Source organism: Larimichthys crocea, chromosome VII, assembly GCF_000972845.2.
Source record: "Larimichthys crocea isolate SSNF chromosome VII, L_crocea_2.0, whole genome shotgun sequence".
Lineage (NCBI taxonomy): Eukaryota > Metazoa > Chordata > Actinopteri > Sciaenidae > Larimichthys > Larimichthys crocea.
In genome coordinates, this window is record NC_040017.1 from 27,510,712 (window position 1) to 27,532,930 (window position 22,219).

At 44.8% G+C, this 22,219-nt stretch overlaps 3 protein-coding genes and 3 non-coding genes across 8 annotated transcripts; 1 reads left to right on the top strand and 5 right to left on the bottom strand.

Annotated features, from left to right (window-relative positions):
• Window positions 1-840: 840 nt before the first annotated feature.
• ints4 (integrator complex subunit 4) lies at window positions 841-8,852 on the top strand. Its single transcript, XM_027280291.1, has 24 exons — window positions 841-975; window positions 2,592-2,786; window positions 2,873-2,990; window positions 3,073-3,179; window positions 3,311-3,425; window positions 3,630-3,715; window positions 3,808-3,858; window positions 3,975-4,063; window positions 4,255-4,375; window positions 4,493-4,564; window positions 4,658-4,832; window positions 4,920-5,125; window positions 5,202-5,344; window positions 5,430-5,545; window positions 5,664-5,797; window positions 6,203-6,357; window positions 6,992-7,085; window positions 7,221-7,301; window positions 7,400-7,530; window positions 7,627-7,686; window positions 7,787-7,949; window positions 8,027-8,170; window positions 8,260-8,380; window positions 8,468-8,852. Exons 1-24 carry the CDS (start codon window positions 922-924, stop codon window positions 8,644-8,646), a joined length of 2,910 nt encoding a protein of 969 aa, XP_027136092.1. The 5' UTR covers window positions 841-921; the 3' UTR covers window positions 8,647-8,852.
• On the bottom strand, window positions 8,849-11,898 carry aamdc (adipogenesis associated, Mth938 domain containing). 2 transcript variants are annotated; one of them, XM_027280302.1, is made up of 5 exons: window positions 11,808-11,898; window positions 10,166-10,216; window positions 9,636-9,772; window positions 9,462-9,557; window positions 8,849-9,344 (listed from the first exon to the last, which is right to left on the bottom strand). In XM_027280302.1, exons 3-5 carry the CDS (start codon window positions 9,765-9,767, stop codon window positions 9,204-9,206), a joined length of 369 nt encoding a protein of 122 aa, XP_027136103.1. In that variant the 5' UTR covers window positions 9,768-9,772; window positions 10,166-10,216; window positions 11,808-11,898; the 3' UTR covers window positions 8,849-9,203. The 2 variants fall into 2 exon arrangements, with proteins under 2 accessions (XP_027136103.1, XP_027136104.1); XM_027280303.1 differs by lacking the exons at window positions 10,166-10,216; window positions 11,808-11,898 and adding an exon at window positions 9,922-10,030 and having other exon boundaries at window positions 9,636-9,770.
• Window positions 10,580-10,765, bottom strand: LOC113746194 (U2 spliceosomal RNA). Its single transcript, XR_003462665.1, has one exon. It is a non-coding gene; the product is annotated as a U2 spliceosomal RNA (small nuclear RNA).
• On the bottom strand, window positions 11,496-11,659 carry LOC113746208 (U1 spliceosomal RNA). Its single transcript, XR_003462680.1, has one exon. It is a non-coding gene; the product is annotated as a U1 spliceosomal RNA (small nuclear RNA).
• Window positions 11,899-12,590: 692 nt separating the features above from the next.
• On the bottom strand, window positions 12,591-12,754 carry LOC113746206 (U1 spliceosomal RNA). The gene has a single exon (XR_003462678.1). It is a non-coding gene; the product is annotated as a U1 spliceosomal RNA (small nuclear RNA).
• Window positions 12,755-14,218: 1,464 nt separating this feature from the next.
• Window positions 14,219-20,698, bottom strand: LOC113746050 (pannexin-1-like). Of its 2 annotated transcripts, XM_027280305.1 has the most exons (8): window positions 20,507-20,695; window positions 18,936-19,155; window positions 18,652-18,767; window positions 17,617-17,804; window positions 17,245-17,535; window positions 16,654-16,876; window positions 16,310-16,559; window positions 14,219-15,721 (listed from the first exon to the last, which is right to left on the bottom strand). In XM_027280305.1, exons 2-8 carry the CDS (start codon window positions 19,114-19,116, stop codon window positions 15,636-15,638), a joined length of 1,335 nt encoding a protein of 444 aa, XP_027136106.1. In that variant the 5' UTR covers window positions 19,117-19,155; window positions 20,507-20,695; the 3' UTR covers window positions 14,219-15,635. The 2 variants fall into 2 exon arrangements, with proteins under 2 accessions (XP_027136106.1, XP_027136105.1); XM_027280304.1 differs by having other exon boundaries at window positions 17,245-17,804; window positions 20,507-20,698.
• Window positions 20,699-22,219: the final 1,521 nt, after the last annotated feature.

Here is a 22,219-nt window from a genome sequence, read left to right on the forward strand (position 1 = left end):
ATTTGTGCACAAACAGATCATTCTTGGCAACGTGCCTAAAGTTTGTTCCTCATGTGTGACTATTTTAACTGTTTTTTTTTTTTATTTATATTTTTGGCATTTCACATCTGAATATCAAATTATTCCAAGTCTCAACTAAAATGATCATCTATACTTCACAGCAGCAGTTATTACTGTAGGAGGAACAGACAGAACAGCTGACCTTAATATTTACAAGCCTCCACACACAGAAGCTCCAGCTACACTGGACATAACTGACCTGCTGCCTTTTAACCACTTTTCTTCCCTGTGTTGTGTTATCATGATCTTACTTATTAATTTGAAAAAGGATTTGTGAACTTTATTAATAAACATGGCTGTGTTACATGAACTAAATGAAATAAATCAGTCACAAAAAGTTTCTTGGTATGTGTATTTATTTGTGTTATATTTGTACATTTAACTTTAATCCACTGTGTTTTAACACTGCGTTATAAAATCAACCAAATTAAGTATAATATATAATAACTGGAACAGAAACACTACTTTCATTACTGATTCATTTTTTGGCGCCTCTCCAACGTGAGGAATAACTGAATAAACATGTTTCACTATTTTATGACATTTGATAAACTAAACACTCAGACTAATGAATAATAAATAAGTTGTTGGTCGCCGTCTTAATAACAATTTAATTAAAACAATTTAAAATATATATCTTTGACTGAACTATTATTATAATTACATATGAGGATCACAGATCACAGTTATTATGATTTAGTCATCTTTAGTTAAATGTCACAGAAAAAGTCAATTCAAAGACTTTTTGTCTTATAATTTACAAAACGCGTTTTTCTTTTGGTGCCGTAGCTACGGGTAGCGTTAAAGGACAGTCTTGTGTTGAGCGCTTAGCTCGTCAGCTGACTTCGTCTTCACCTGGACATGGCAGCTCACCTGAAGAAGAGAGTCTACGAGGAGTTCTCCAGAGTCGTTCAGGTGAGGTGGAAAAACAGAAACACGAAACATGAGAAATGTCCGCGAGAGCGACCCGTAGATACCTTAGCACGTTAGCTCATGCTAATGCTAAAGCGGCTAACGGGCCCGGCCCGGCTCGGCTCGGCCCGGCTCGGCGTCTTTGTACCGAATAAATGGACCGTTTACCGGCAGGTGTGAGTTTGTCCGCTGGCTGCTGTTAATGTGAACAAAGTAACGTGAAGTGCAGGTAACGACGTTACTGTAACTGTTAGCACACACCTGTTATTAATATGAATACATCCTGAACACCTGACACACAAACACCTCATCACACCTGAGTTCTACTGCACCGTGTCCTCACCTGTTGAAGGCACACCTGTGATTACACCCAGGGACGGACACTGTGCATTTACTGACTGTATACAGTCAGCAAGATTAAAAATAAAGGCATTTTTATTTAACTTTTACTGCCCAGAACACGTAGAAACAAAGAATTCATTTCATTATTATATTTATAATATATATACACTCAGTGATGGTGGTTTAATCATTTTATATTGGTGTTTACCTATTTTTGGGTTTTGTTTTGTAATACAAAGTCAGGGATATATTATATTTATCTATAAGAATCAGGTTTATCTAAACAAGCTGCATGAAGCTTGTTATTGTATTACTCATTATTTAAAGAGTTTATAAGTTCTTCTTCTTTCAAATATGTATTTCTATGTTTAAATGTTTCTTTCAAATATGTATTTCTATGTTTAAATGTTTTGCCTTATTTTTAATTTTTGTTTGCATATTCAAAATAAACACTTCAATCAATCAATCAATCAATCACTGCTGCAGATGCTGTGAGGAGGTCAAAGAATATGAAATAAGTAAACACGATGAAGGACAGTCTGATAAATGAATGAATGAATGAATAAATAAATATGGATAAATTGAGCGACACAGATGTACAGCAGCAACAAAACAATAACTAACTCTAAACTTTAATGGAGATATGAGAGTTACTGTTGTGGAGAGCTTGCTGAAGTCAAAGGTCAAAGGTCAGGAGTTCAGAAAGTGTTCAGGAGCCTCTGATGTCTTATGCTGTATTATTTATTGACGCTTGGCCAAGGAGAATTAGAGACACTCTCAAAGTTCATCAGAAGTGCCTGAGTCGGTCTCACATTCTGCCCAACTCATCCTGGTGGATCGACTTTAAACCCCAAGATAACAGCACAAATACTACACGCCCAGAATTAGTCACAGAGAATGTCTTTACCCATGGAGGTGTTATTGTCAGCATATTCTAGTCTGGAGACACAGATGTCTGTTTACGCAGATTGGACCGTCAACAACAAGCTATCTATTATGTCTATGAAGGCAGCAACAGGTCTCTGTGACCCTGGACACCACAGTGTTGAGATAGACTGGCACCTACTGTTCCCAACCAAAGCCAAACAACTAATACTGCTGAGGACCTCAAGGCCCACACGGGACCTCAAGGCCCACACGGGACCTCAAGGCCCACACGGGACCTCGTGTAACCTCAGGAGAGAAAAGTCCAGAACAGGAATGATGATAATAAAAATAATAGCAGCAGGCTCGACTGATCTGTACGTGAGAACCTAAAGACTGTTTTCTGTCCACAGATTCCTCATGAAGAGGCTCCGGCCAAGAAGTTGCGTCTGTCCAAGCCCAGCAAGTCTGCGGCTCTGCACATCGACCTCTGCAAGGCCACCAACTCCACCGACGCTCTGCAGTACCTGCTGCAGTTCGCACGCAAGCCTGTAGAGACGGAGAGCGTGGAGGGAGTGGTCAGGATCCTGCTGGAGCATTACTACAAGGTAAAGAGCTGCGAGCGGGGATATGTGGGAATAATCTATGATCTACAGAGGGATTCATGAACATCTTTGATGTTGTCCTCCACCAGGAGACAGACAACTCTGTGAGGCTGAAGATCGCCTCTCTGCTGGGTCTGCTGTCCAAAACTCAGGGCTTCAGCCCCGACTGCATCGTGGACGACGCCATCAACACACTCAGCAATGAGAGTAAGACACGCTGACGCGTCTCCACCTTTGATTCTTTCCACTCACCTGATCACACACTCAGCGTGTCACTCTCTGTCCACAGAGTCCCACCAGGTCCTCGCTCAGCTGCTGGACACTCTGCTGGTCATCGGTACACAGCTGCCTGAGAGTCCTGCAGTCAGACAGAGGCTCATCGAGGTGGCCTGCAAGGTGACACACACGCACACACACACACACACAGTTCAAACACATGGCTCATCAGTCAGTCTTTACGGACTGAACAGGACCTCCTGCACAAAGCATCAGACCTCTCGTGTGTTTTGTCTCCTTCCTCTTCTCAGCATCTGTCTGACACGTATTTCATGGTGAGGAACAAATGTCTGCAGCTCCTCGGATGTCTCGGCACGGTGGACTCTCCTCTGACCAAAGACAGCGAAGGACTGGCCACATCATTGGGTTTGTATTAGTTTGTTTTCAATCAAGCATCCTCGATGCTTTTAAATGTACCGGGACGGGTACATCTTTAAAAATATCTGCCGTTACAGTCAGAACTCAAAGATTTGAAGTCACGTCTTGAAAACTCACATCTTCGTGTCACTGTTGTGCTTTGATTTGTTCTCATGGTTCTGTTGCGTCATGTCACGTCACATGTTTCTCCAGGAGGCGTGAGGGACGTCCAGAGTATCATCAGCGACTACTTTGGAGACCAGGACCCCAGAGTCCGCACCGGAGCCATCAAATCCATGGTAGGACACCGCCGACACTAAAATCCAGCCTCGTCCCAGTGATTGTTTCTGTGTCACTCATCTCATTCTGCGTGCTAACGTTTGTTTTCCAGCTGCAGCTGCACGAGAGAGGAATGAAGATCCACGAGATCATTTATGACCAGGTAACACAGCTGACCTGCTTTTTATTGTTTCCTTAAGAAAACACAGTAATGATACAACAACAGACCCAAAACCAAATCAGTAAATCAAATATGTGTGTGTGTGTGTGTGTTTGCAGGCCTGCAGGCTGCTGTCAGATGATTATGAGCAGGTCCGCTCTGCAGCAGTTCAGATGGTTTGGGTGCTCAGCCAGCTGTACCCAGAGAGGTGAGAAGAGCCGAGATGTTCAGAGTGACTTCACTGTTCACAGCGGGAAGGAGGGAAGTTCAAACCGCTCGTGTTAGAAGTGTTCGGTCACAACATGAGTTACATTTGTCATGTTGACATTTTGATTTGGTCAGCTGAACACTAAAAGTCGATGCCTAACTCGACATTCACCGTCCTGTCTGTCCAATCAGCATCGTGCCCATCCCGTCGTCCAATGAGGAGATCCGACTGGTCGATGACGCATTTGGGAAGATCAGTCACATGGTCAGCGATGGCTCCTGGATGGTCCGAGTGCAGGCCGCCAAAACACTGGTGAGGGAACAGGACGACACACATCTACGCACGCACACACACACACACACACACACACACACACACACACACACACACACTGAACTTTAAAGAGTGAAATCTTTTCTCGTGTGTCAGGGCTCCATGCTGCAGGTCAGTCCTCACTTCCTGGAGCAAACTTTGGATAAGAAGCTGATGTCCGATCTCAGGGTGAGTGACTGCAGGTATCTGTTTTTACAGATATGAACTCTGCGAGCACAACAAGACGTTTACCTTCTGCTCGTCCTTTTTCTCTGTGTGCAGAGGAAGCGTACGGCTCATGAACGGGCTAAAGAACTCTTCACCTCTGGAGAGTTTTCCTCAGGCAGGAAGTGGGCCGACGACGCCCCCAAAGAGAAACTGGACACAAACACTGTGAACCTGATCGCCTCGGGGGCCTGCGGCGCCTTCGTCCACGGCCTGGAGGACGAGATGTTTGGTACGTCAAACACTGTCTTTGTAAACAGAGCAAAGCACACATGTGATGTTCAGACACAGCCGATGTTATTCTTTCATATTCTTTCAGAGGTCCGCATCGCGGCGGTGGAGGCGTTGTGTCAGCTCGCCCGCTCGTCTGCCAGCTTCGCCGAGAAGTGTCTGGACTTCCTGGTCGACATGTTCAACGACGAGATCGAGGAAGTGAGGCTGCAGTCCATCCACGTGCTGAGAGAAATCTCTACACACATCACACTCAGAGAGGACCAGCTGGACACCGTGCTGGCTGTGCTGGAGGTACACACACACACACACACACACACACACGTTGGTTACTTGTTATCACATTGATGAAGTCTTTGTCGACCTCCAGGACTCGTCTCGTGACATCAGAGAAGCTCTCCATGAGTTAATCTGTTTCACCAACGTCTCCACCAAAGAGTGTATCCAGCTCGCTCTGCTGGAGCTGCTGAAGAACCTCAACAAGTATCCCACCGACCGCAACTCTGTCTGGAAGTAAGACTTTGTCTGGTGAAGACGTCGTGTTTTGTTTTGTCCTTCGTCGATCTGATGATGTGTTTGTGTTCTTCTCTCCTCTCAGGTGTCTGAAGTTCTTGGGCTCCCGTCACCCGACGCTGGTGTTGCCTCTGGTTCCTGAACTGCTCAGCACACACCCGTACTTCGACACACCAGAGCCTGACATGGACGACCCGGCCTGTATCCTTCACACAGTCTCCACATCACCTGATCCCTCAGAGGCAGACGGACACACGGCTGTTTGACTTGTTCGAACCATGAACTGTTCTTCTCTCTTGACTCTGGTTGCTGATCTCAGACATCGCAGTGCTCGTGTTGGTGTTCAACGCTGCCAAGTCGTGTCCCACCATGCCGGCGCTGTTCTCCGACCACACCTTCAGACACTACGCCTACCTGAGGGACAGCCTGTCGCACCTCGTGCCACCGCTCAGAGTGAGAAATGAAATGACGCAGTCTTCAGAATAAGATCAACAGTCGACTGGGCTAGTGAAGAATAATTAATCATTTCAGCTTGTAACTGCTCAAACATTTAGAGAAAAAAGGCTGTTGTTGCTTACAGTGTGTACACATGCTGTAGCCACATGTAGAAGTTTGATCAGACAGTCATTTTTAGTTCTTCTGTCTTTTTAAACTCCTCAGTTGAGACTTTTTGTGGCTGAAACTGGAAACAGGTTCCTTAAAACCAGGTTCCTTAAAACGTCTCTGAGATCTTAGAAGAGTTCAGTAACAGGCCAAAGCTGCAGTCCTTCAGTATTTTATCAGACCACAGACACACGTCCTTTTACAGTCCATGATAAACTCTCTGTCTGTCCCGTTAACCATCCTCCTGTCTCTTAGTTGCCCGGTAACGGTCTGGACTTGGTGGACTCGCGTTGTGGTTTGGGCTCTGTGGAATCAGCACAGCTCTTCCTTCAGCAGAGTCTGAACAGGATCAGCACCATCCAGAACCTGGAAGCACCCGGAGCCCAGGACCTGCTGGACTTCACCATACGGTACACACACACACACACACACACACCACTTGAGCTGACTCTTGGTATTTTGTGAGGCTGCGTGCAGCGGCTCTGCCACGGAAAGCGCCCCACACACTGTTAGCGCTGCGGTCGAGCGGCAGTTTACGGAGTGATGCAACAAACGGTGTGATTGTTTGTGCTGAGGGCTTCAGCGCTCTTTGACCTGGTTCTGGGACTCGGTGTGATCTACTTTGTGGCTGAGCTGTTGTTGGCGTCAGGCCTTTCCACTCCACAATAAGACACCTTAAAGCTGACCTAGGCAGAAATTTCACAAGTCATCACTGACTCACTCTAAATGTTTGTCTGTGGAGGTGGGCGTGGATTAAATCCCTGAACTCACTGATTTTTGGTCACGTAATGTGTCCAAACGCACGCACGCACGCACGCACGCACGCACACACACACACACACACACACTTAATATTTTAACTGGAGCTAAGTCATCATGCGTCACAGGATGGATTTTTAAAAATCATCGGTGCTCGGACAAAGTTTGAAAGTTGTTTTATGACCTGTTTATCTGAATGTAACTGGTGAAGTTCAGCATCTCATTGGTCGATGTATGTTAATGTCACGGTGTCCTTTCTGTCTGTCTGTGTCTGTCTGTCTGCAGGGACCTGCGCCGGCTTGGTGAGCTGCAGACGGAGCTCGCTGGAGCTGCAGATTTCTGTGCGACATACCTGCGCTGCCAGCTGCTGCTCATGAAGGTAGGAGTGACTGATCTTTCTCTGGGAGGCCTGTGTGTTATTTGCTTTAGTGTGTGTGTGGGGGTGTGTGTGTGGGTGTGTGTGTGGTGTAAAGGTAACATCATCATCAGTCTAAGACGCTCGATGTTTGCTCAGGCTCTGCAGGAGAAGCTGTGGAACATGGCTGTCCCTCTCTGCTTCAAACAAAACGTCACGGCCACGGCGGCAGCTCAGCAGGTCAGCACACACACTCATGTTGGTACCCGTGAGATCATTCACACATAGTTCTGTCTGATTAAATGTTTGTGTGTGTGTGTGTGTGTGTTTGTTTGCAGATCTTAGAGGAAACGTACAAGCTGGAGTTTCTGTACAGCGGTTTGGACAACAGGCAGGTGGCCACCATCCATCACGTCCGCCTGCAGGCCAAAGCTCTGCAGCTCATCCTGACTGCTCGCACCAGGCAGGGGTGAGGACACACACACACACACACACACACACTGATCATACACATGTAAGATTCCATCTGTATGCAGATGTTTCATAGTTGGTCATTTGTCTCCAGGTTGGAGCCGCTCATCAGCAGCTGTGAGAAGTTTCTGCAGGACATCGAGTCTTTTCACAGGTGTGTGTGTGTGTGTGTGTGTGTGTGTGTGTCTTTATATTGTGTGTCCACACACACTCTCCTCTCGCTGTCTTCATCCCATGTTGTCTGTGACCCTCAGGCTGTTTCTGACAGAGCTGCCCCACCTTCAGGACAGTTTTGTGGATAAACTCCTGGAGCTGATGCCCTGGCTGTCGTCCTGTAAACCTGTGGAGCTGGTGAAGATCCTGCAGACGACGCTGAGACAGAGCGGCCTGCTGCAGCTCCGACTTCAGCCTGAGCAGGTGTGATGAGGAAACACGGCGTGCTGACACAAAGATATGTTAACACGTCTTTCAAACACTTTCTTTGTTTTCATCAGATTCATCGAGCGACAGCCACCATCATCGAGCCAACGGGGGAGTCTGACAACCCGCTGAGGTTCACGTCTGGCCTGGTGGTGGCGCTAGACATTGATGCAACACTGGAGCACGTCCAAGACCCGCAGAACACGGTGAAGGTTCAGGTCAGTCTGACGTAATGTTTCTGATATTACCAGATGAGTTCTGTCTGTCTGCTCGCTCACTCTGAACATCAACACCTTCTGTGTGTCAGGTTCTGTATCCAGACGGTCAGAGTCATGTGATCCATCCTAAACCTGGAGACTTCAGAAAGCCTGGACCAGCCAGACACAGACTCATCACACAGGTTTACCTCTCACACACCGCGTGGACAGGTCAGTATAACACACACACACACACACTCCTGATGTTTTCATCTCAGAGGTGTACAGACTTCAACCCTCTCCGTCTTTCTCCTTCAGAGCCGTCTCAGATTGAAGTGCGCCTCCTGCTGGCCTACAGTTCCTCCTCCTCGCCTTCCAAGCTGGGATGGAGCGACAGCATCGACAGCCTTCCGCCGCCGGAAGCCGCCGTAGAGGGCACCATTCCATTCAGCAAACCCGTGAAAGTCTTCATCATGCCCAAACCTACGAGACGCTGACGGAGCTCACAGCGACAGAAAGACTGTCAGTGTTTCAGGACTGACGCAGCTGCTCGCTCGTCGTCGTGTTTCACATTTACAGTCAGCTGTGCAGAAAAGATGCTTTAGCTTCACTTTTATAGTTACAGGAAGCTTTGTTGACTCGATGTGTCACGTGTACGGGAATATTTTTGTATGTACAAATCTAAAGAAACTCGTGACGTTGATGATTCATGTTCTAGTTTTATTTTGTAGCAAACAAGCAAACTCCTGAAAAACATCCGTACATTCATTACCAACACATGATCATAAGAAAACTGTGTCTTCAGTTTGATCAGTTACAAGCAGATCTTCATCCTAAAAACAGCTGAGTCACACTCAGGCCTCATTTATAGATTTAAATGATCTCTGAGCTCGTCAGTAAACGAACTCTGGTCTTTATCTGAAGCATTAAGGCGTCTGTGCTCATGCTGAGAGCTCGAGGAGCCGGCTCTACATTTGGCAAACAGAGGCAGCGATGCACTACAGGCTGCGCCTCGTGTTCTGTGCATCATCTCAGAGAGGCAATGGTGAGATGATCAACAGGTGGAGTGGAAGACACCGCCCACCTTGGCGCCCTGACCAGCCAGCTTGTTGTACTCCGCCACGGCCTTCTCTGTCTGCAGGACTCTGACGTCCACACCTTTCTGCTTCACAAAGTCCAGAGTGGAGGCGGGAACCTGAGACCAGAGATGACATAGTTCACCCTTTATTAGGACGTCCACAGAGTTCTCTAAGTGAATCAGTATGAATTGACCATGATGACATTTCTCTTTAAATCTTGGACTGAGTTCCACCTGCAGAGCCTCGCTCATGCCTCTGCCGATGACCAGCAGGTCGATTCCTTTCCTCAGCACCTCCTCCAGGTCAGCAGGTTGAACTCCTGGACGATGCTGGACAGGAAAAAGATGCGTGAGCGCTGTTGGCATCTCACGACAGGTGTGTGTTCATATGATTCAGTGTGCACTCACATCGGTGCCGGTCTCTCTCCAGTCCCAGGCCCGGCTGCCTCCGGGCCAGACCTTACAGTCTTTGTAGCTGGAGGAGCATCCCTTCACCTTCATGTGGCCCCAGGAGAGCGAGGCGATCTCTGGAGAGCTCATGATCTGCGACACAACCACGTCATTAAATACTGTCACAGCCTCTCACTGACCAAAGACACTTCAGCGTTAGTGGACAACCGGCTCCACGTCTCCTCACACTGTAGTAAACTTCAAATATTCGTCTCATGAAACCTTCAACGGTTTAAAAACTCACAGATCATCTGAGACGAACGTCTGCTGCCAGTTCTGCTGTTATTCATAGGAGCTGACTCTGAGCTATTTCTGTACTGCACAGACTCATGCTACCAAAACAAGAAGAAACTCTGTGTGTGTGTGTGTGTGTGTGTGTGTGTGTGTGTGTGTGTGTGTGTCAGACCTGTTTAACATAATAAACCTCCACAGGTTAAAACTATGAGAAATGGAGCTGCAGTGTGTGGTGAAACCAAGCTGCTCTCACCTGTCTCGATGTCCACAAACGATCACAGCTGATCCTCAACGTCTTCTTCCTCCTGCAGTTAAAGGGAAACACACAAACACACAACACACAACACACGCTTAACCCAGCGCTCAGCACGAGCCACAATCAACACACAAATAAGATTCATGGGTTTGGGAGCCACATGTGACTCAGACACTATGACTAACCTGAACAGTATGAGAACTCTGCTAATGTGAACAAGACAGCAAAGATCATACCAACACAAAACAACCAGGGAGACTAAAAAATAAATAATGAAGATTCACTCTTTTGCAATCAACACGTTTTCTCTTTGAACTCTGACCATCAGTTCAACACAAGTGACCACATGGAGCCTGTTCATACAGAGACTACTCTCTGAAACAGGCTCTGCTTGTTATCATTAGACATGTACAGGGGGGTGCACGTTCCTGGAGGTACTGCAATACCAGGTCGCGGTGGAGTGGACGGAGCAAGCCCCTATTCCATCTCCCTGTTCCAAAAATAATTTAATATATGGTCCCCGGGTAGGAGACGTATCAGATATTAAACTGATAAGAACAGATACTACACTTGACTAGCCAAAAGGCCGAGAAGCGATGCCGACAGAGGCGGAGAGAGGAGCTCACTGTTCGCGCTGCCAGTCTCACTGACGGTTCAAGTCTGAGGAAACTGATCAAGACAATGATGATTAGAAACAGTGACTGTAAATAATGATCGTTGTTCTAGGAAATGTTTGTAACAATCCCTGCGGGATTAATAAAGTTTTTCTCTTCTCATTTCTAATTCTCCCTGACGCTCTCGGGTCACGTGCTGTCTCTTATCCAATAGGAGCTCGAGGTGGGAGGAGCCCGGTTCCGTTTAAAGACGTTACCGTGTAAACAGCTGAGTCACCGCCGTTAACGTGAACAGTAAACAGTGACCGGCTCTGTCACCGAGACGAAGAGAACAGTTTTTAATCCGCTGATTCGTTAAATTACTAAACTGCTTCAATTAAAAAACTACTCTACCTACTCACTGATGTGTAATACACAACAACGTCGCCTTGGCAACCGAATAACGGCTTTTTAAATCTCCTTCCTGTTTCCATGGTGACACGCGGAGCTGCAGCGCCCTCTGCTGGATGGATCAGATGACAGCAGCCCCCCCTCATGTATTTGATTTGTTATTATCAAACTGTTGTTCACACACATGACGCGACATGAATCCACTTTGAATAAAACAGAACAGTTTTATATCAGCAGATGAAGTCTGAAGAGTTTTAAACAGAAACTCTTCCTGCAGCGCTGCAGCTTTCAGACTTACTGTGAGTTTATATTGGACATGTTTATCAGGGGAGAGCGCGAACGCAGTCCCCCACTACCAGAAATTATGCAGTCGAGATTCCCACATTTGGGGAATTCGCAGAGGTCAGCTCCGCCGGAGTGCAATGGCTGAGCCTCGCCCTGGGTGAACCACCTTCTTGATCATGGTGTCTCCCCTGCCAGGTAAGTATGAGTTGTACAGCTCGGAGGCAGAGGGGTCTCTGCGGGGGGACGACCCCTCGGTGACGGTTGTAGACTTACACCGTGAGTCATAAGAACACGTCATCAAATCACAGCACGGTAAACGATGTGAGCAACAGTCACACCTGTCCGCCTCACCTGAGCAGGAATCTCTTCATCGACGATCTTTGCAACAAGTTTAAAGTCCGCGTTAGACCGAGTCATGAACTGCGCATGCGCCACAAACTAGTGATGGGAAGTTCGGTTCTTTTTAAAGGAGTCGGATCATTTGACTCAGCTCACCCAAACGGCTCTTCATGTTACCACTGAAACCTTTCAGAATTCAGACAGATTTAGCGCTAACTTGTGATTTACATGTGTACACATATCGTGTATATATTCAACACATCCTTTGTACTGAAGCATTCACAAGCAAATATTACATGTTCTAACATCGTCCAAATGCTGCTTCTTGTCACTCAACGGCTCCTGTACTGGAGCCGGCTCTTTGAACCGGCTCGTTCACCACAAACGGCTCCCTGTCACAAGAGAAACAGTTTTTAATCCGCTTTGATTCGTTAAATTAACTAAACTGCTTCAATTAAAAAACTACTCTACCTACGTCACTGTTATGTGTAATCACAATAACGTCGCCTTGGCAACCGAATAACGGCTCTTTTTAAATCTCCTTCCTGTTTCCATGGTGACACGCGGAGCTACAGCGCCCTCTGCTGGATCGATCAGGTGACAGCAGCCCCCCCCCTCATGTATTTGATTTGTTATTATCAAACTGTTGTTCACACACATGACGCGACATGAATCCACTTTGAATAAAACAGAACAGTATTATATCATATGAAGTCTGAAGAGTTTCAAACAGAAACTCTTCCTGCAGAGCTGCAGCTGTCAGACTGACTGAGAGTTTTTATTGGACACGTTTATCAGGGGAGAGCGCGAACGCAGTCCCCCACTACCAGAAATTATGCAGTCGAGATTCCCACATTTGGGGAATTCGCAGGGGTCAGCTCCGCCGGAGTGCAATGGCTGAGCCTCGCCCTGGGTGAACCACCTTCTTGATCATGGTGTCTCCCCTGCCAGGTAAGTATGAGTTGTCCCGCTCGGAGGCAGAGGGGTCTCTGCGGGGGGACGACGCCTCGGTGACGGTTGTAACATTCAACAAACACCGAGACCCAGCAGCAGTGACTGTGCTCCAGCAGTCACAGGGATGTTTGCTCGTGTTTGTTGTAAATCTGCACAAACCTTCATTCAACAATTACACTTTACACACGGCGCTTTCCCGGCATGCACTGCGAATCTTACGCCGAATAGACTCAACGAGAAAACACGTCACCGAACCACAGCACGGTGAACAACGTCACCTGCAGCCACAAACAGTCACACCTGTCCGCCTCACCTGAGCAGACTGAGCAGGAATCTCTTTATTCGACGATCTTTGTAAAACGTTTAAAGTTGGAGACTGAGTAACACACTGCGCATGCGCCCGATGCCGCTGCCCCCCAAAGAAGAGAAACAGTTTTTAATCCGCTTTGATTCGTTAAATTAACTAAACTGCTTCAATTAAAAAACTACTCTACCTACGTCACTGTTATGTGTAATCACAACAACGTCGCCTTGACAACCGAATAGACTCTTTTTAAATCTCCTTCCTGTTTCCATGGTGACACGCGGAGCTGCAGCGCCCTCTGCTGGATGGATCAGATGGCAGCAGCCCCGTGCAGCAGCTGCACGTGTCGAGGCTCGTTAACTAAATAAAGTTAATTAAAGTTACCATGTAGAGTTTGTCCGTGCACGGGATATTAGTTTGACTTTAAAGTTTTCCTGAACAAGTTCAAGTGGAACTGGTTCTCTGGGACTACAAACCCTCCATCAGGAGCTCTGGGACTACAAACCCTCCATCAGGAGCTCTGGGACTACAAACCCGCATTAAAAAAACTTTAGGCCCTTCAGGCCTATTAACACTTAATGAATCCAAATGCAGCTGAGACAAAAACACATCGTGATCACTCGGTTATAAACGTCGTCGGTTTGTCCACACGGTCAGGTGTTCCTCAGGTGTTACTAACCTGTGTGTCAGTAACACCTGAGGCCAAAAACACTCCGCGTGACATGACGAAAGAGATGTTAACTTGTAAATAAACTCACATTAAGACGTCCTGATGTCAAAAACAAGATAAAAAGATCATTTCCAATAACTCGGTAATCCGTCGACCTGATGCACAGAACTCCTGATATGCAAATGAGCTCGGCACTGCCTCTATTTAGTCAATCAGGTAGTTTCAGGACTGTGTGACGTCACAGGTTAATTACTGGACAAAGATCCTGAAACCATCAGGAACCGAAGGCTGCTTCATTTTATTAAAACAAAGATTCTTTGACTTCAACACAAATCTTCAGGTTAATCTGTTTTTACCTGATATGTGAGATTAGATTATTGACTGTGATTATCTTCATAAATTAGGTTCATTATGTTGAGACCAGTGCATTGTAAATACATACCAAACCTTACATTAATCATCATCACTCATATGGTACAACAATAATTAGACATCATCCAACTCAACATTAAAGTCTGTTCCATTTATTTTTAGACAAAGTGTAATAATCATCATCAGATCTAAAACATTAAAATGTCAGTTCACAAGTTGAAAAAGTTTCCCCACATCACAACAAGCTTCAGCTTCTTTCAGACTTTACATCAATAAAGTGACTCAATAACATTTAGCCACCATATGAACAAAGAAGAGTTCATAAAACATGATGTTGCCACGGTAACATCATGACAACACGTTACAATGTTCCACTTAGTGCAGTACATATATACAGGCAGTGGAAGAGGCCACACGTAAACACTGACACGCTGTCACGTGATGTAGTGAGATGTTTTCATCCCTGAGATTCACAAACAGCTCAGAGTTTAATTCATCCAAACATCTGGAACACTTTTTTGAGTTATCACCTCTGATTTGTCGGTTCCCTGGAAATTCTGGAGAAATTCTGAATTTATTAAACAATGAACACCTTGTACCGTTTTTGTTGAGAAACAGATCGATGGCAGCTGTAGCTTGACATGTAAATGACCAGACCTACATATGAGAACTATCCAGTCCACATGAATGACCAATCTAATCAGGAATTCATGTGAAAAAACTGAGAACACGCTTCTAAAATAAATCAAAGAGTTTAACAGCAAGAATAAACTCCTCACTGAGTGGTATTCACCTTTACAGACATGACAACGTCTTGAAATGTGATAGACAATCTCATGAAAATTACATTCTCCCACAATGACAGTGCAAACAAACACATCGCCTCTCCTTTTGTCAACTGCAAAGTTTGAATTTAAAGCTGAAATTGTCACGTGGTGTCAGTATAAAGACACTTTCTAAACGAGAGGTGAACAAATAAAGATCAGTTAACTTTCGAGGTCACACCGTAAATCTCCTGCTGGTTCAGGCAGTAGGCGACCTCTTGTACTGTAACAGTATTTACTGCATACTCACTGTACTGCACTTTAAATAGACAATCACACACACCTCTGATAACTGTATAAACATGTACACATGTACCACATCCTGACACTGTCAGTCTGATGTCATCATATCCCATAACTCGTAGGGCAGAACAGGTGTAACTTTCTGCCTTTCAGTCCTGTAGTGATGTAATAATGACGTAATGATTCCTGAGAGCTGGAACCAACATGAGTTTTACTCTACGTCTCGTCTTAGATGAACCAACGCTTCATTTCAGTTTAATTCCAGTTCCAAGAAAAGAAAAAAAAAAAATACTAAAAATCTGATTTTTGAATCTCACATTGAAGAAAGTCTTGAAGATGAGATGAAACTTTGATGAACAGTGACTGTGCTACAGCTTTTATCATGAGCTGTGGCTGCATCATGGGACAGTGGTGAACTTATTTCCTCACAGTAACACCTCTGTCCAGGTCTCCATCGCCAATTCAGCAGCCAATCACATCGCTCTCTGCCGGAGAGTTCCTCCTTCACTCTGTCTGCTTCCTGTTACATCACAGTTTCCCGACAGCAAGGGATCAAGCTCTGAAAAAAACAAAAAAACAATTTTCATGCTATTTGGTGCAGGTTTAATTTTAGGTGTTTGTTGTCCATATAAGAGGACCCACGTTGTCTGTAACGTCTCATTATAAGGTAACAAAAACATCTTTATTCTTATTTAAGGTGATTATACACTGATGATATCATAATCATACAGAATCAGAAAAGTTTGACTTTCTGTTTCTGTTCTAGGAAATGGTATGCTCACTCAGGAAACAGGTTTTGCTGGCTCAAGGTAATTGTCAGCCTCACATTTTGTTGGCCTACACCCTTTCCTTCACTTCTACCTCTTTGTTTCCTCTCATTGCTCATCCTTTCCTCCACACTTCCTTCAAACAACAAGATGTACATCTCTATCCACAGTTCAACCAGCTTTAACTGAAGATGGTAACAACCTCTTCAACAGTCACTGCAGTGAGTGCATGAGGATGCATAATAAGAACATAACGTTGGATAAAATTTAATTTTATAAAAGAAAAACAAACTTCAAATTTGCTTCTCATTCTCAGAGATTATTAAGTATGTGTTTATGGGTATCTAACAATGGGATTTTTAACCCGTCACTGAACCCACCTTTCATCTCAGTTTCCATCTTGCTGTCATCAGCGGCTGAGTTCGGATGCTTGCAGCTGTTCTTGGTCACCGTGGAGCTGCTGGCAGACTCGGCTGCGTTTGTTTTTCCTTGATCCGGTTTCGCTGCAGCCCCGGTAGGTTTAATCCCGTCCACAGTGTCCATCTTCACCAGACAGAGAGTCTGCAGCAGACCCATGGCATCAAAGTTTTCCCCGGAGCATTCGCCTCGTTTCCTCAACAACTCCAACACCTGACATTAGAAAACACACAAATTATTATATGCTACATTATTGTTTACACTATTTCACAGTATGCTGACACAGTATTCAGACACACTAACACACCTTGATGTATTTGTAGGACTTCAGTTCACTGATGTTCTCGTCCAGGAAGAGGACATACAGAGAGAGATCGTCCCATTGGCCATCAGGTCTGGGCAGGACACCCACTGTGGGCAGTGATTGGTAGGTTTCCAGAAAGTGGGCGTACCCGTGGCAGAAGAGGGGACGGAGGCTGGCATAGATCACCACAGGAATCAGTGCAATGAACAGGATCAAGTTTACCAGACTGGAAACATAGTAAAGAGTAAAACGATCAGTTTGTCATGTTTCAGTGATAACATGGATGTGTTACTATGACAACATGGATGTGTTACTGTAACAACGTGGATGTGTTACTATGACAACATGATTACTGGAACTGGAAACAGGAACCAGGACGGAGAGAGACACGTGATGATCTGAAAATCTCAAAAACTTCACAAAGGCAGACTTCATCGCAGGGCGGATGTTTGGAGTTCACATATCATGCATGTGTGCATGTTATTGTGTCCACATCACTCTACTCACTGACCCTCCCACCTTATATTTGATGAAGCACATTAAACACACTTCAGTCTGTTTCATAACCAAACGGTGTGCTGTTCAGACAAATACCTCAGCAGAGAGAAGACTCCTACAGCGATGAGCTTACACTGCACCTGGTCGGGGACGCTCGGGTCGGTGACGAGCAGTCCGACACGCAGCGAGCAGCCAAACTCGTCCGTGATAGAAGCCAGGCGGAGATAGTAGCCCAGGTAGACGCAGGCACACAGCAGGGTGACGAGAGTCAGGCAGCGACACAGCAGGTAGTAAAACAGCAATGTCCGCGAGCAACGCTTGGTCATCAGAAACTTTTCCACCAGCGGGTAATTGAAGCAGCCCTCGGTGGGGTCGGTGTTCAAAGAGCTGAGAGGAAACACAGAAGAAGAACATTTCAAATCAGCACTTAAATGTTGTTGCACCAAACTAAAGTGTGTCCTGCTGTACCTTTCCGATGAGAACAGTCCTGACGTGGCCATGCGCTTGGCCAGAGTGACAGCGCGGTTGTAGCACCGGTCCAACTCCTCCATGATGAAGCTGAGGTCCGACTGCAGGAGGGGCGCCGCAGAAAATCTCCAGAACAACGCCGGGGTGTACATCAACACCGCCACCAGCAACAGGATGTAGGGAAAGAACTGGAGACAAGAGCCATGACGAGGGTTTGAGAAGAATGTTCGCAATAACATGACAGACCTGGAGAAACTTGGCTTGTACTGTACTCTGTGTGTCTGCACTGCTACCTGTCTCGACCAGGACTCTTCATTTACATTAAGGTTTAAGATTTATTCCATCAGCGTGTTCGTCAGCAGTTCAACAGTTCTGTTCAGTCTAACTGGATTTTAGATGTAAATGCACTTTTCAAACCTGTGTTTGCTTTATTGTAAATATCAAATATCTCCCCCCTCATTCATTAATACATGAAGCCCAGCCTGTAACTTGTATACTACAGAAACAACACACTACCATGAAATAACAGAATCATAAAGACATAAACGCAGCAGTAACAACAGTGTCAGATGTGAGTGTGCCCATTCTCATCAATGACCCAGCCTGGACTTAAAGCAGGACGTGGAGAACCTCCACAACTTGACTGAACTTAAGTGTTTGGAGATTAATAATCATGTTTTTCATCAGATTTCTGTAGCTGCAGTGACTGTACGGGTATTTTTAAGAACACAAACTTGTAAATATAAAACAATGATTTGAAAGAAAGCTGTTTTTTTTTCACAAGTAGCAAAAATGAAAGTACAAAGTTTCATTTATACCCACAGTATATTATTACTGCGCGGCACAGTGACTCATGAAAACACACCGTCTGTTCCAGCAGCAGGAGTCAAAACACGCCTTATTGTTCTGCAGAAGGCGTGCTACTAAATATTTTCCCACATGGAATGTGTGTGGACAAGTTTCAGTCATTTAATTAAGACTAACAATAACACATTTGTATAGTGTAACCCAATGTGTGTGTGTGTGTGTGTGTACCTTGTGCAGCCACAGAGGTAGAGTGTGTGTATGCACGGCTGCCCAGCAGTACGAGTCCACATAGGCTGCCTGCCTCCAGGAGAAGTTAGAGGGAGCAAAACAGCTGATCTGAGTACCTGAAAGATAAAAACACAAAGGACGTCATTAATCTTCTCTGATGCCTAAACAACATGCAACACTGCTCCCAGATACAGGATTATAATCTGTCAGGAATAACCTCCTATTCTGGACCTGAACCAGCCATGATCCGGTCTTTGAGGAGGCTCCATACCAACCACACTTACCAACTGAGACTTCTTGAGCGAAGGCCAGAGAGATGAGGAGGAGGGGCAGGCCGACGGCCACACAGGTCACCATCTTGTCCACAGCCAGCTCCGTTCGGACGCTGCGGTACCGAGCCTGGTTCGGCTCCTTCAGCAGAAAGTCGCTGAACACGTACTCTGTAGCCACATGGGCGATAGCCATCTCAGCCCTCTGTTATCTCCAGCACATAAAGAAAAAGTCCTGCAGACACACACACACGGAAAAACACACTTCTGGTTTCACGTCTCAGATGTGTATATTCGTTCTCTTTTCTCTAAAATTCTGACATGTTCCCAGGAATCATCATTTATCTTTATGCCCAGCCCCCATTTACAATCTGAACTTCTTAATACTCAAGAACTGCTTACGAGGCACGTTTGCTTTAATAGAAATGATGAGGGCTTCTTGAAAATCTGGTTGAGACCGCTGACATAACTTGATTTGAGTCATAACTTCTTATTTGCATCATAACCTTAACTTCTGGTTTCATATTCTTGATCTTTAGACTCAGGCGTGTTCCTCCACACCGGCTGAAGCTCCTTTGGCCTTTTTACAAATTTAATTTGTTGAATGCAAAACGAGGTGAAGTGTGAGTGTGTGTGTGTGTGTGTGTGTGTGTGGTAAGTTGCCAAAGAGGTGGGTAAAGTACAGTATAGGTGATGTTCACCACTCTGGTGGCTGCTCACTTCCCCAACCTATTTATTCTGCTTTCCACTGAAACACAGTTTACTGGAAACAATGAAGGCTTTGATTGACACCAACTAATATTTGTGAAAAGATCACCTTCATAACTCAGTGTGTTTCCCAGTAACAACATTTCCTTATTTACCTGTTTGAGTTAGAGTTAGTGATAAAAATCAAAGACTAGAAGGCAGAAATATATGTAAAGTGTGTTTTTATAATGAAAAGAGCTGCACAGTTTTGTGGAGACATGACACCTGCCTATGTTTTTCACTTCTTATTTGTTCCCATTTAAAATCAGCCTGTCTCTTCACACTCAATCAGAAACTGATCAAATACAGACAGGCGTGTTTGCACTGAAATACATATTCATATTTCCTTACAGTCTGGTTAAGATATAATCTGAGTCATATTCCTCTAAATGTGACCTCAGACTTGTTGCATTAGAGGGAATAAGCTGCTTGTCTGATGGCCAGCAGCTGTGAATCATCAGCTGAGGCTGGTTTGTGTCGAGGAATTTCTTGGGAGGTTAAAAATTGTGCAACATGTTTATAACACCGAGGATGAAAACAACTCGTGATCGCATGTCTGCCCACAGCATCATGGGCTCATGTGTTTGTCTGCAGCTGGTGCATGTAACATTTGTTTTGGTGAATATTACTTTATTATTTACTGTATGTTTCAGCATGCATGCACTTTACTTTACTTTACTCCGTGCATTGTGTTTGCAGACTTTTAAAAACTGTTCTTAACTCAGCAGGTTCAGGTTGTTTACATGCATCAGAAGAAACTCCCGCTAAATTAATGAATGAATTAATTAAAGTGGACGGCAGCTCGTGATTCTTTGTAAACGTGATGAACTTGAACTCACCTGTTTATTTCAGCGCCATGGCCGCATTGAAGCCGCTCTCCTGCAGAAAGGTCAGTGCTCAGGTGTGCTCAGGTGTTTTCCAGCGCGGACACAGATGAGGTGGCAGACACACGTTCATCAGATCAAACAATAACCACAAACTTTCGAGTCTTCTTCCTGTAAGACTCCGAACTCCTTCCGCCCTTCTTTAAAAACAGATGCTTTCACGTGCAAAGCCAAAGCTCGGATTTCACAGCTCCCGCCTAATGCTGCATTCAGAGTCAGCTCGTCAGTTTGTACTTCAAAAGTCGAACACACTGTATTGATGCTTTTAAGTAGGGTTGTGTTTATTAGCCATGGAAATAAAATAAAAACAGTTTTAATCCGTTCATTGTCAGCTGTAAAAACAGATCAGGGCACATGTGCTCCACTCTCAATGTCTAAATCTGGATCTTACAAGGAAACAGCGACTTATTCAAGACTATGTATTGATTTATCATTAGATGATACAGGTGTGCATGATGAAATACACACACACACACACACACACACACACACACACACACACACACACGTATAAACAGATATTCCAGTATTTTTATTAGACTAGAATATAAACAATAAAATAGACCAAACTACATAAAAGTAGTAGTAGCATCAATACAAAGGGGAATAAAAATGATTTATTAATATTATTATTATTGACTATGTTCTAAAATATGACAAAAAGCTCAAATATGAGATGCAAAGAAAATGTGCTTTCACATTTTTTGTACTTTTGTATTTGGACAAAGTCACAGAACAGCTTTTAAGATGCCTCAGCGTCTGACATAATCACGTGTGCGGACTGGGACTAGCATTCATAAGCTGTGGTTCCCATCACAGGGGTCTGGACCCTCCATGAGGTCTCAGGATGAAATCTGTGGGGTTGTGAGATGATTCACAGGAGGAGAAAGAAGAAAAATGCAGTTCTGCAAATTATTATTATTATTATTTAAATATTAAATATGACTCTAAAAAATATTAATATGAATACATTTGTAGAACAAGTTGTCATTACATTAGGCTGACATGTTTCAGAACATTATCCCAGTAGCAGTTGAGAGATGCGATGCTGACTTTAGAGTGTATGAATCTGTACATGAAGCTCTTATTTATATCAAATGTTCCAGACTTTGATGTTGGTGCTCTTGTAAAAATAAAAAGCTTGTAACTGGCAAAGAAGTTGATGAGCAGTAAACTCAGATCGCTTAAAAAGCCCAAACTGCGTCCAGATGTCGGGTTCCTGCAGCCTCTTTGTCTCCCTGTGGCAGATATGTTCGTTACAGGCAGCAGCTCCGTGAAGTTTCCCCGTGGGCAAGTCAGCACAAGTGGCTAAACTCAGGGACGGGCTTCCTGACAGGTCCTGCGATCAGCTGGTAGCTGGACAAAGTTCTGGTTGACATTATTATTATTATTATATTATTATTATAATAGTAAAACTGATTTTGCATCAGTGTCTGCTCCGCAGAAAGCTCCAACACATTTATTCCATTTTTAAATGTTACAAAGCAGCAGAAAAGTTTGTGTTCTGCTCATTCGGTTGTAATATTTTGTTTTTTTATTGTTTTTTTGGCCTTTTTATGCCTTTTTTATTGATAGTACAGCTGAAGATAGACAGGAAGCAGGGGGCAGAGAGAGGGGGAATGACACGCAGTAAATGGCCGTCCGATGCGGGATTCGAACCGGGGCCAG

Bases quoted from the DNA above. Each gene is read 5' to 3' on its own strand.
- LOC113746050 (XM_027280304.1), bottom strand. From the start codon at position 19,116: ATGGCTATCGCCCATGTGGCTACAGAGTACGTGTTCAGCGACTTTCTG. The intron at 16,877-17,244 runs GTATTTGTCTGA...CTATGTTTCCAG, and splicing joins GGAGTCTTCTCTCTGCTGAG to TCTGGTAAACTTGATCCTGT. The intron at 16,560-16,653 runs GTGTGTTAGTGT...TTCTAATGTCAG, and splicing joins AGTCCTACAAATACATCAAG to GTGTTGGAGTTGTTGAGGAA.
- aamdc (XM_027280302.1), bottom strand. From the start codon at position 9,767: ATGAGCTCTCCAGAGATCGCCTCGCTCTCCTGGGGCCACATGAAGGTG. The intron at 9,558-9,635 runs GTGAGTGCACAC...TTTCCTGTCCAG, and splicing joins GGAGAGAGACCGGCACCGAT to CATCGTCCAGGAGTTCAACC. The intron at 9,345-9,461 runs GTGGAACTCAGT...CTCTGGTCTCAG, and splicing joins GCATGAGCGAGGCTCTGCAG to GTTCCCGCCTCCACTCTGGA.
- ints4 (XM_027280291.1), top strand. From the start codon at position 922: ATGGCAGCTCACCTGAAGAAGAGAGTCTACGAGGAGTTCTCCAGAGTC. The intron at 4,565-4,657 runs GTGAGTGACTGC...CTCTGTGTGCAG, and splicing joins AGCTGATGTCCGATCTCAGG to AGGAAGCGTACGGCTCATGA. The intron at 5,126-5,201 runs GTACACACACAC...GTCGACCTCCAG, and splicing joins CCGTGCTGGCTGTGCTGGAG to GACTCGTCTCGTGACATCAG.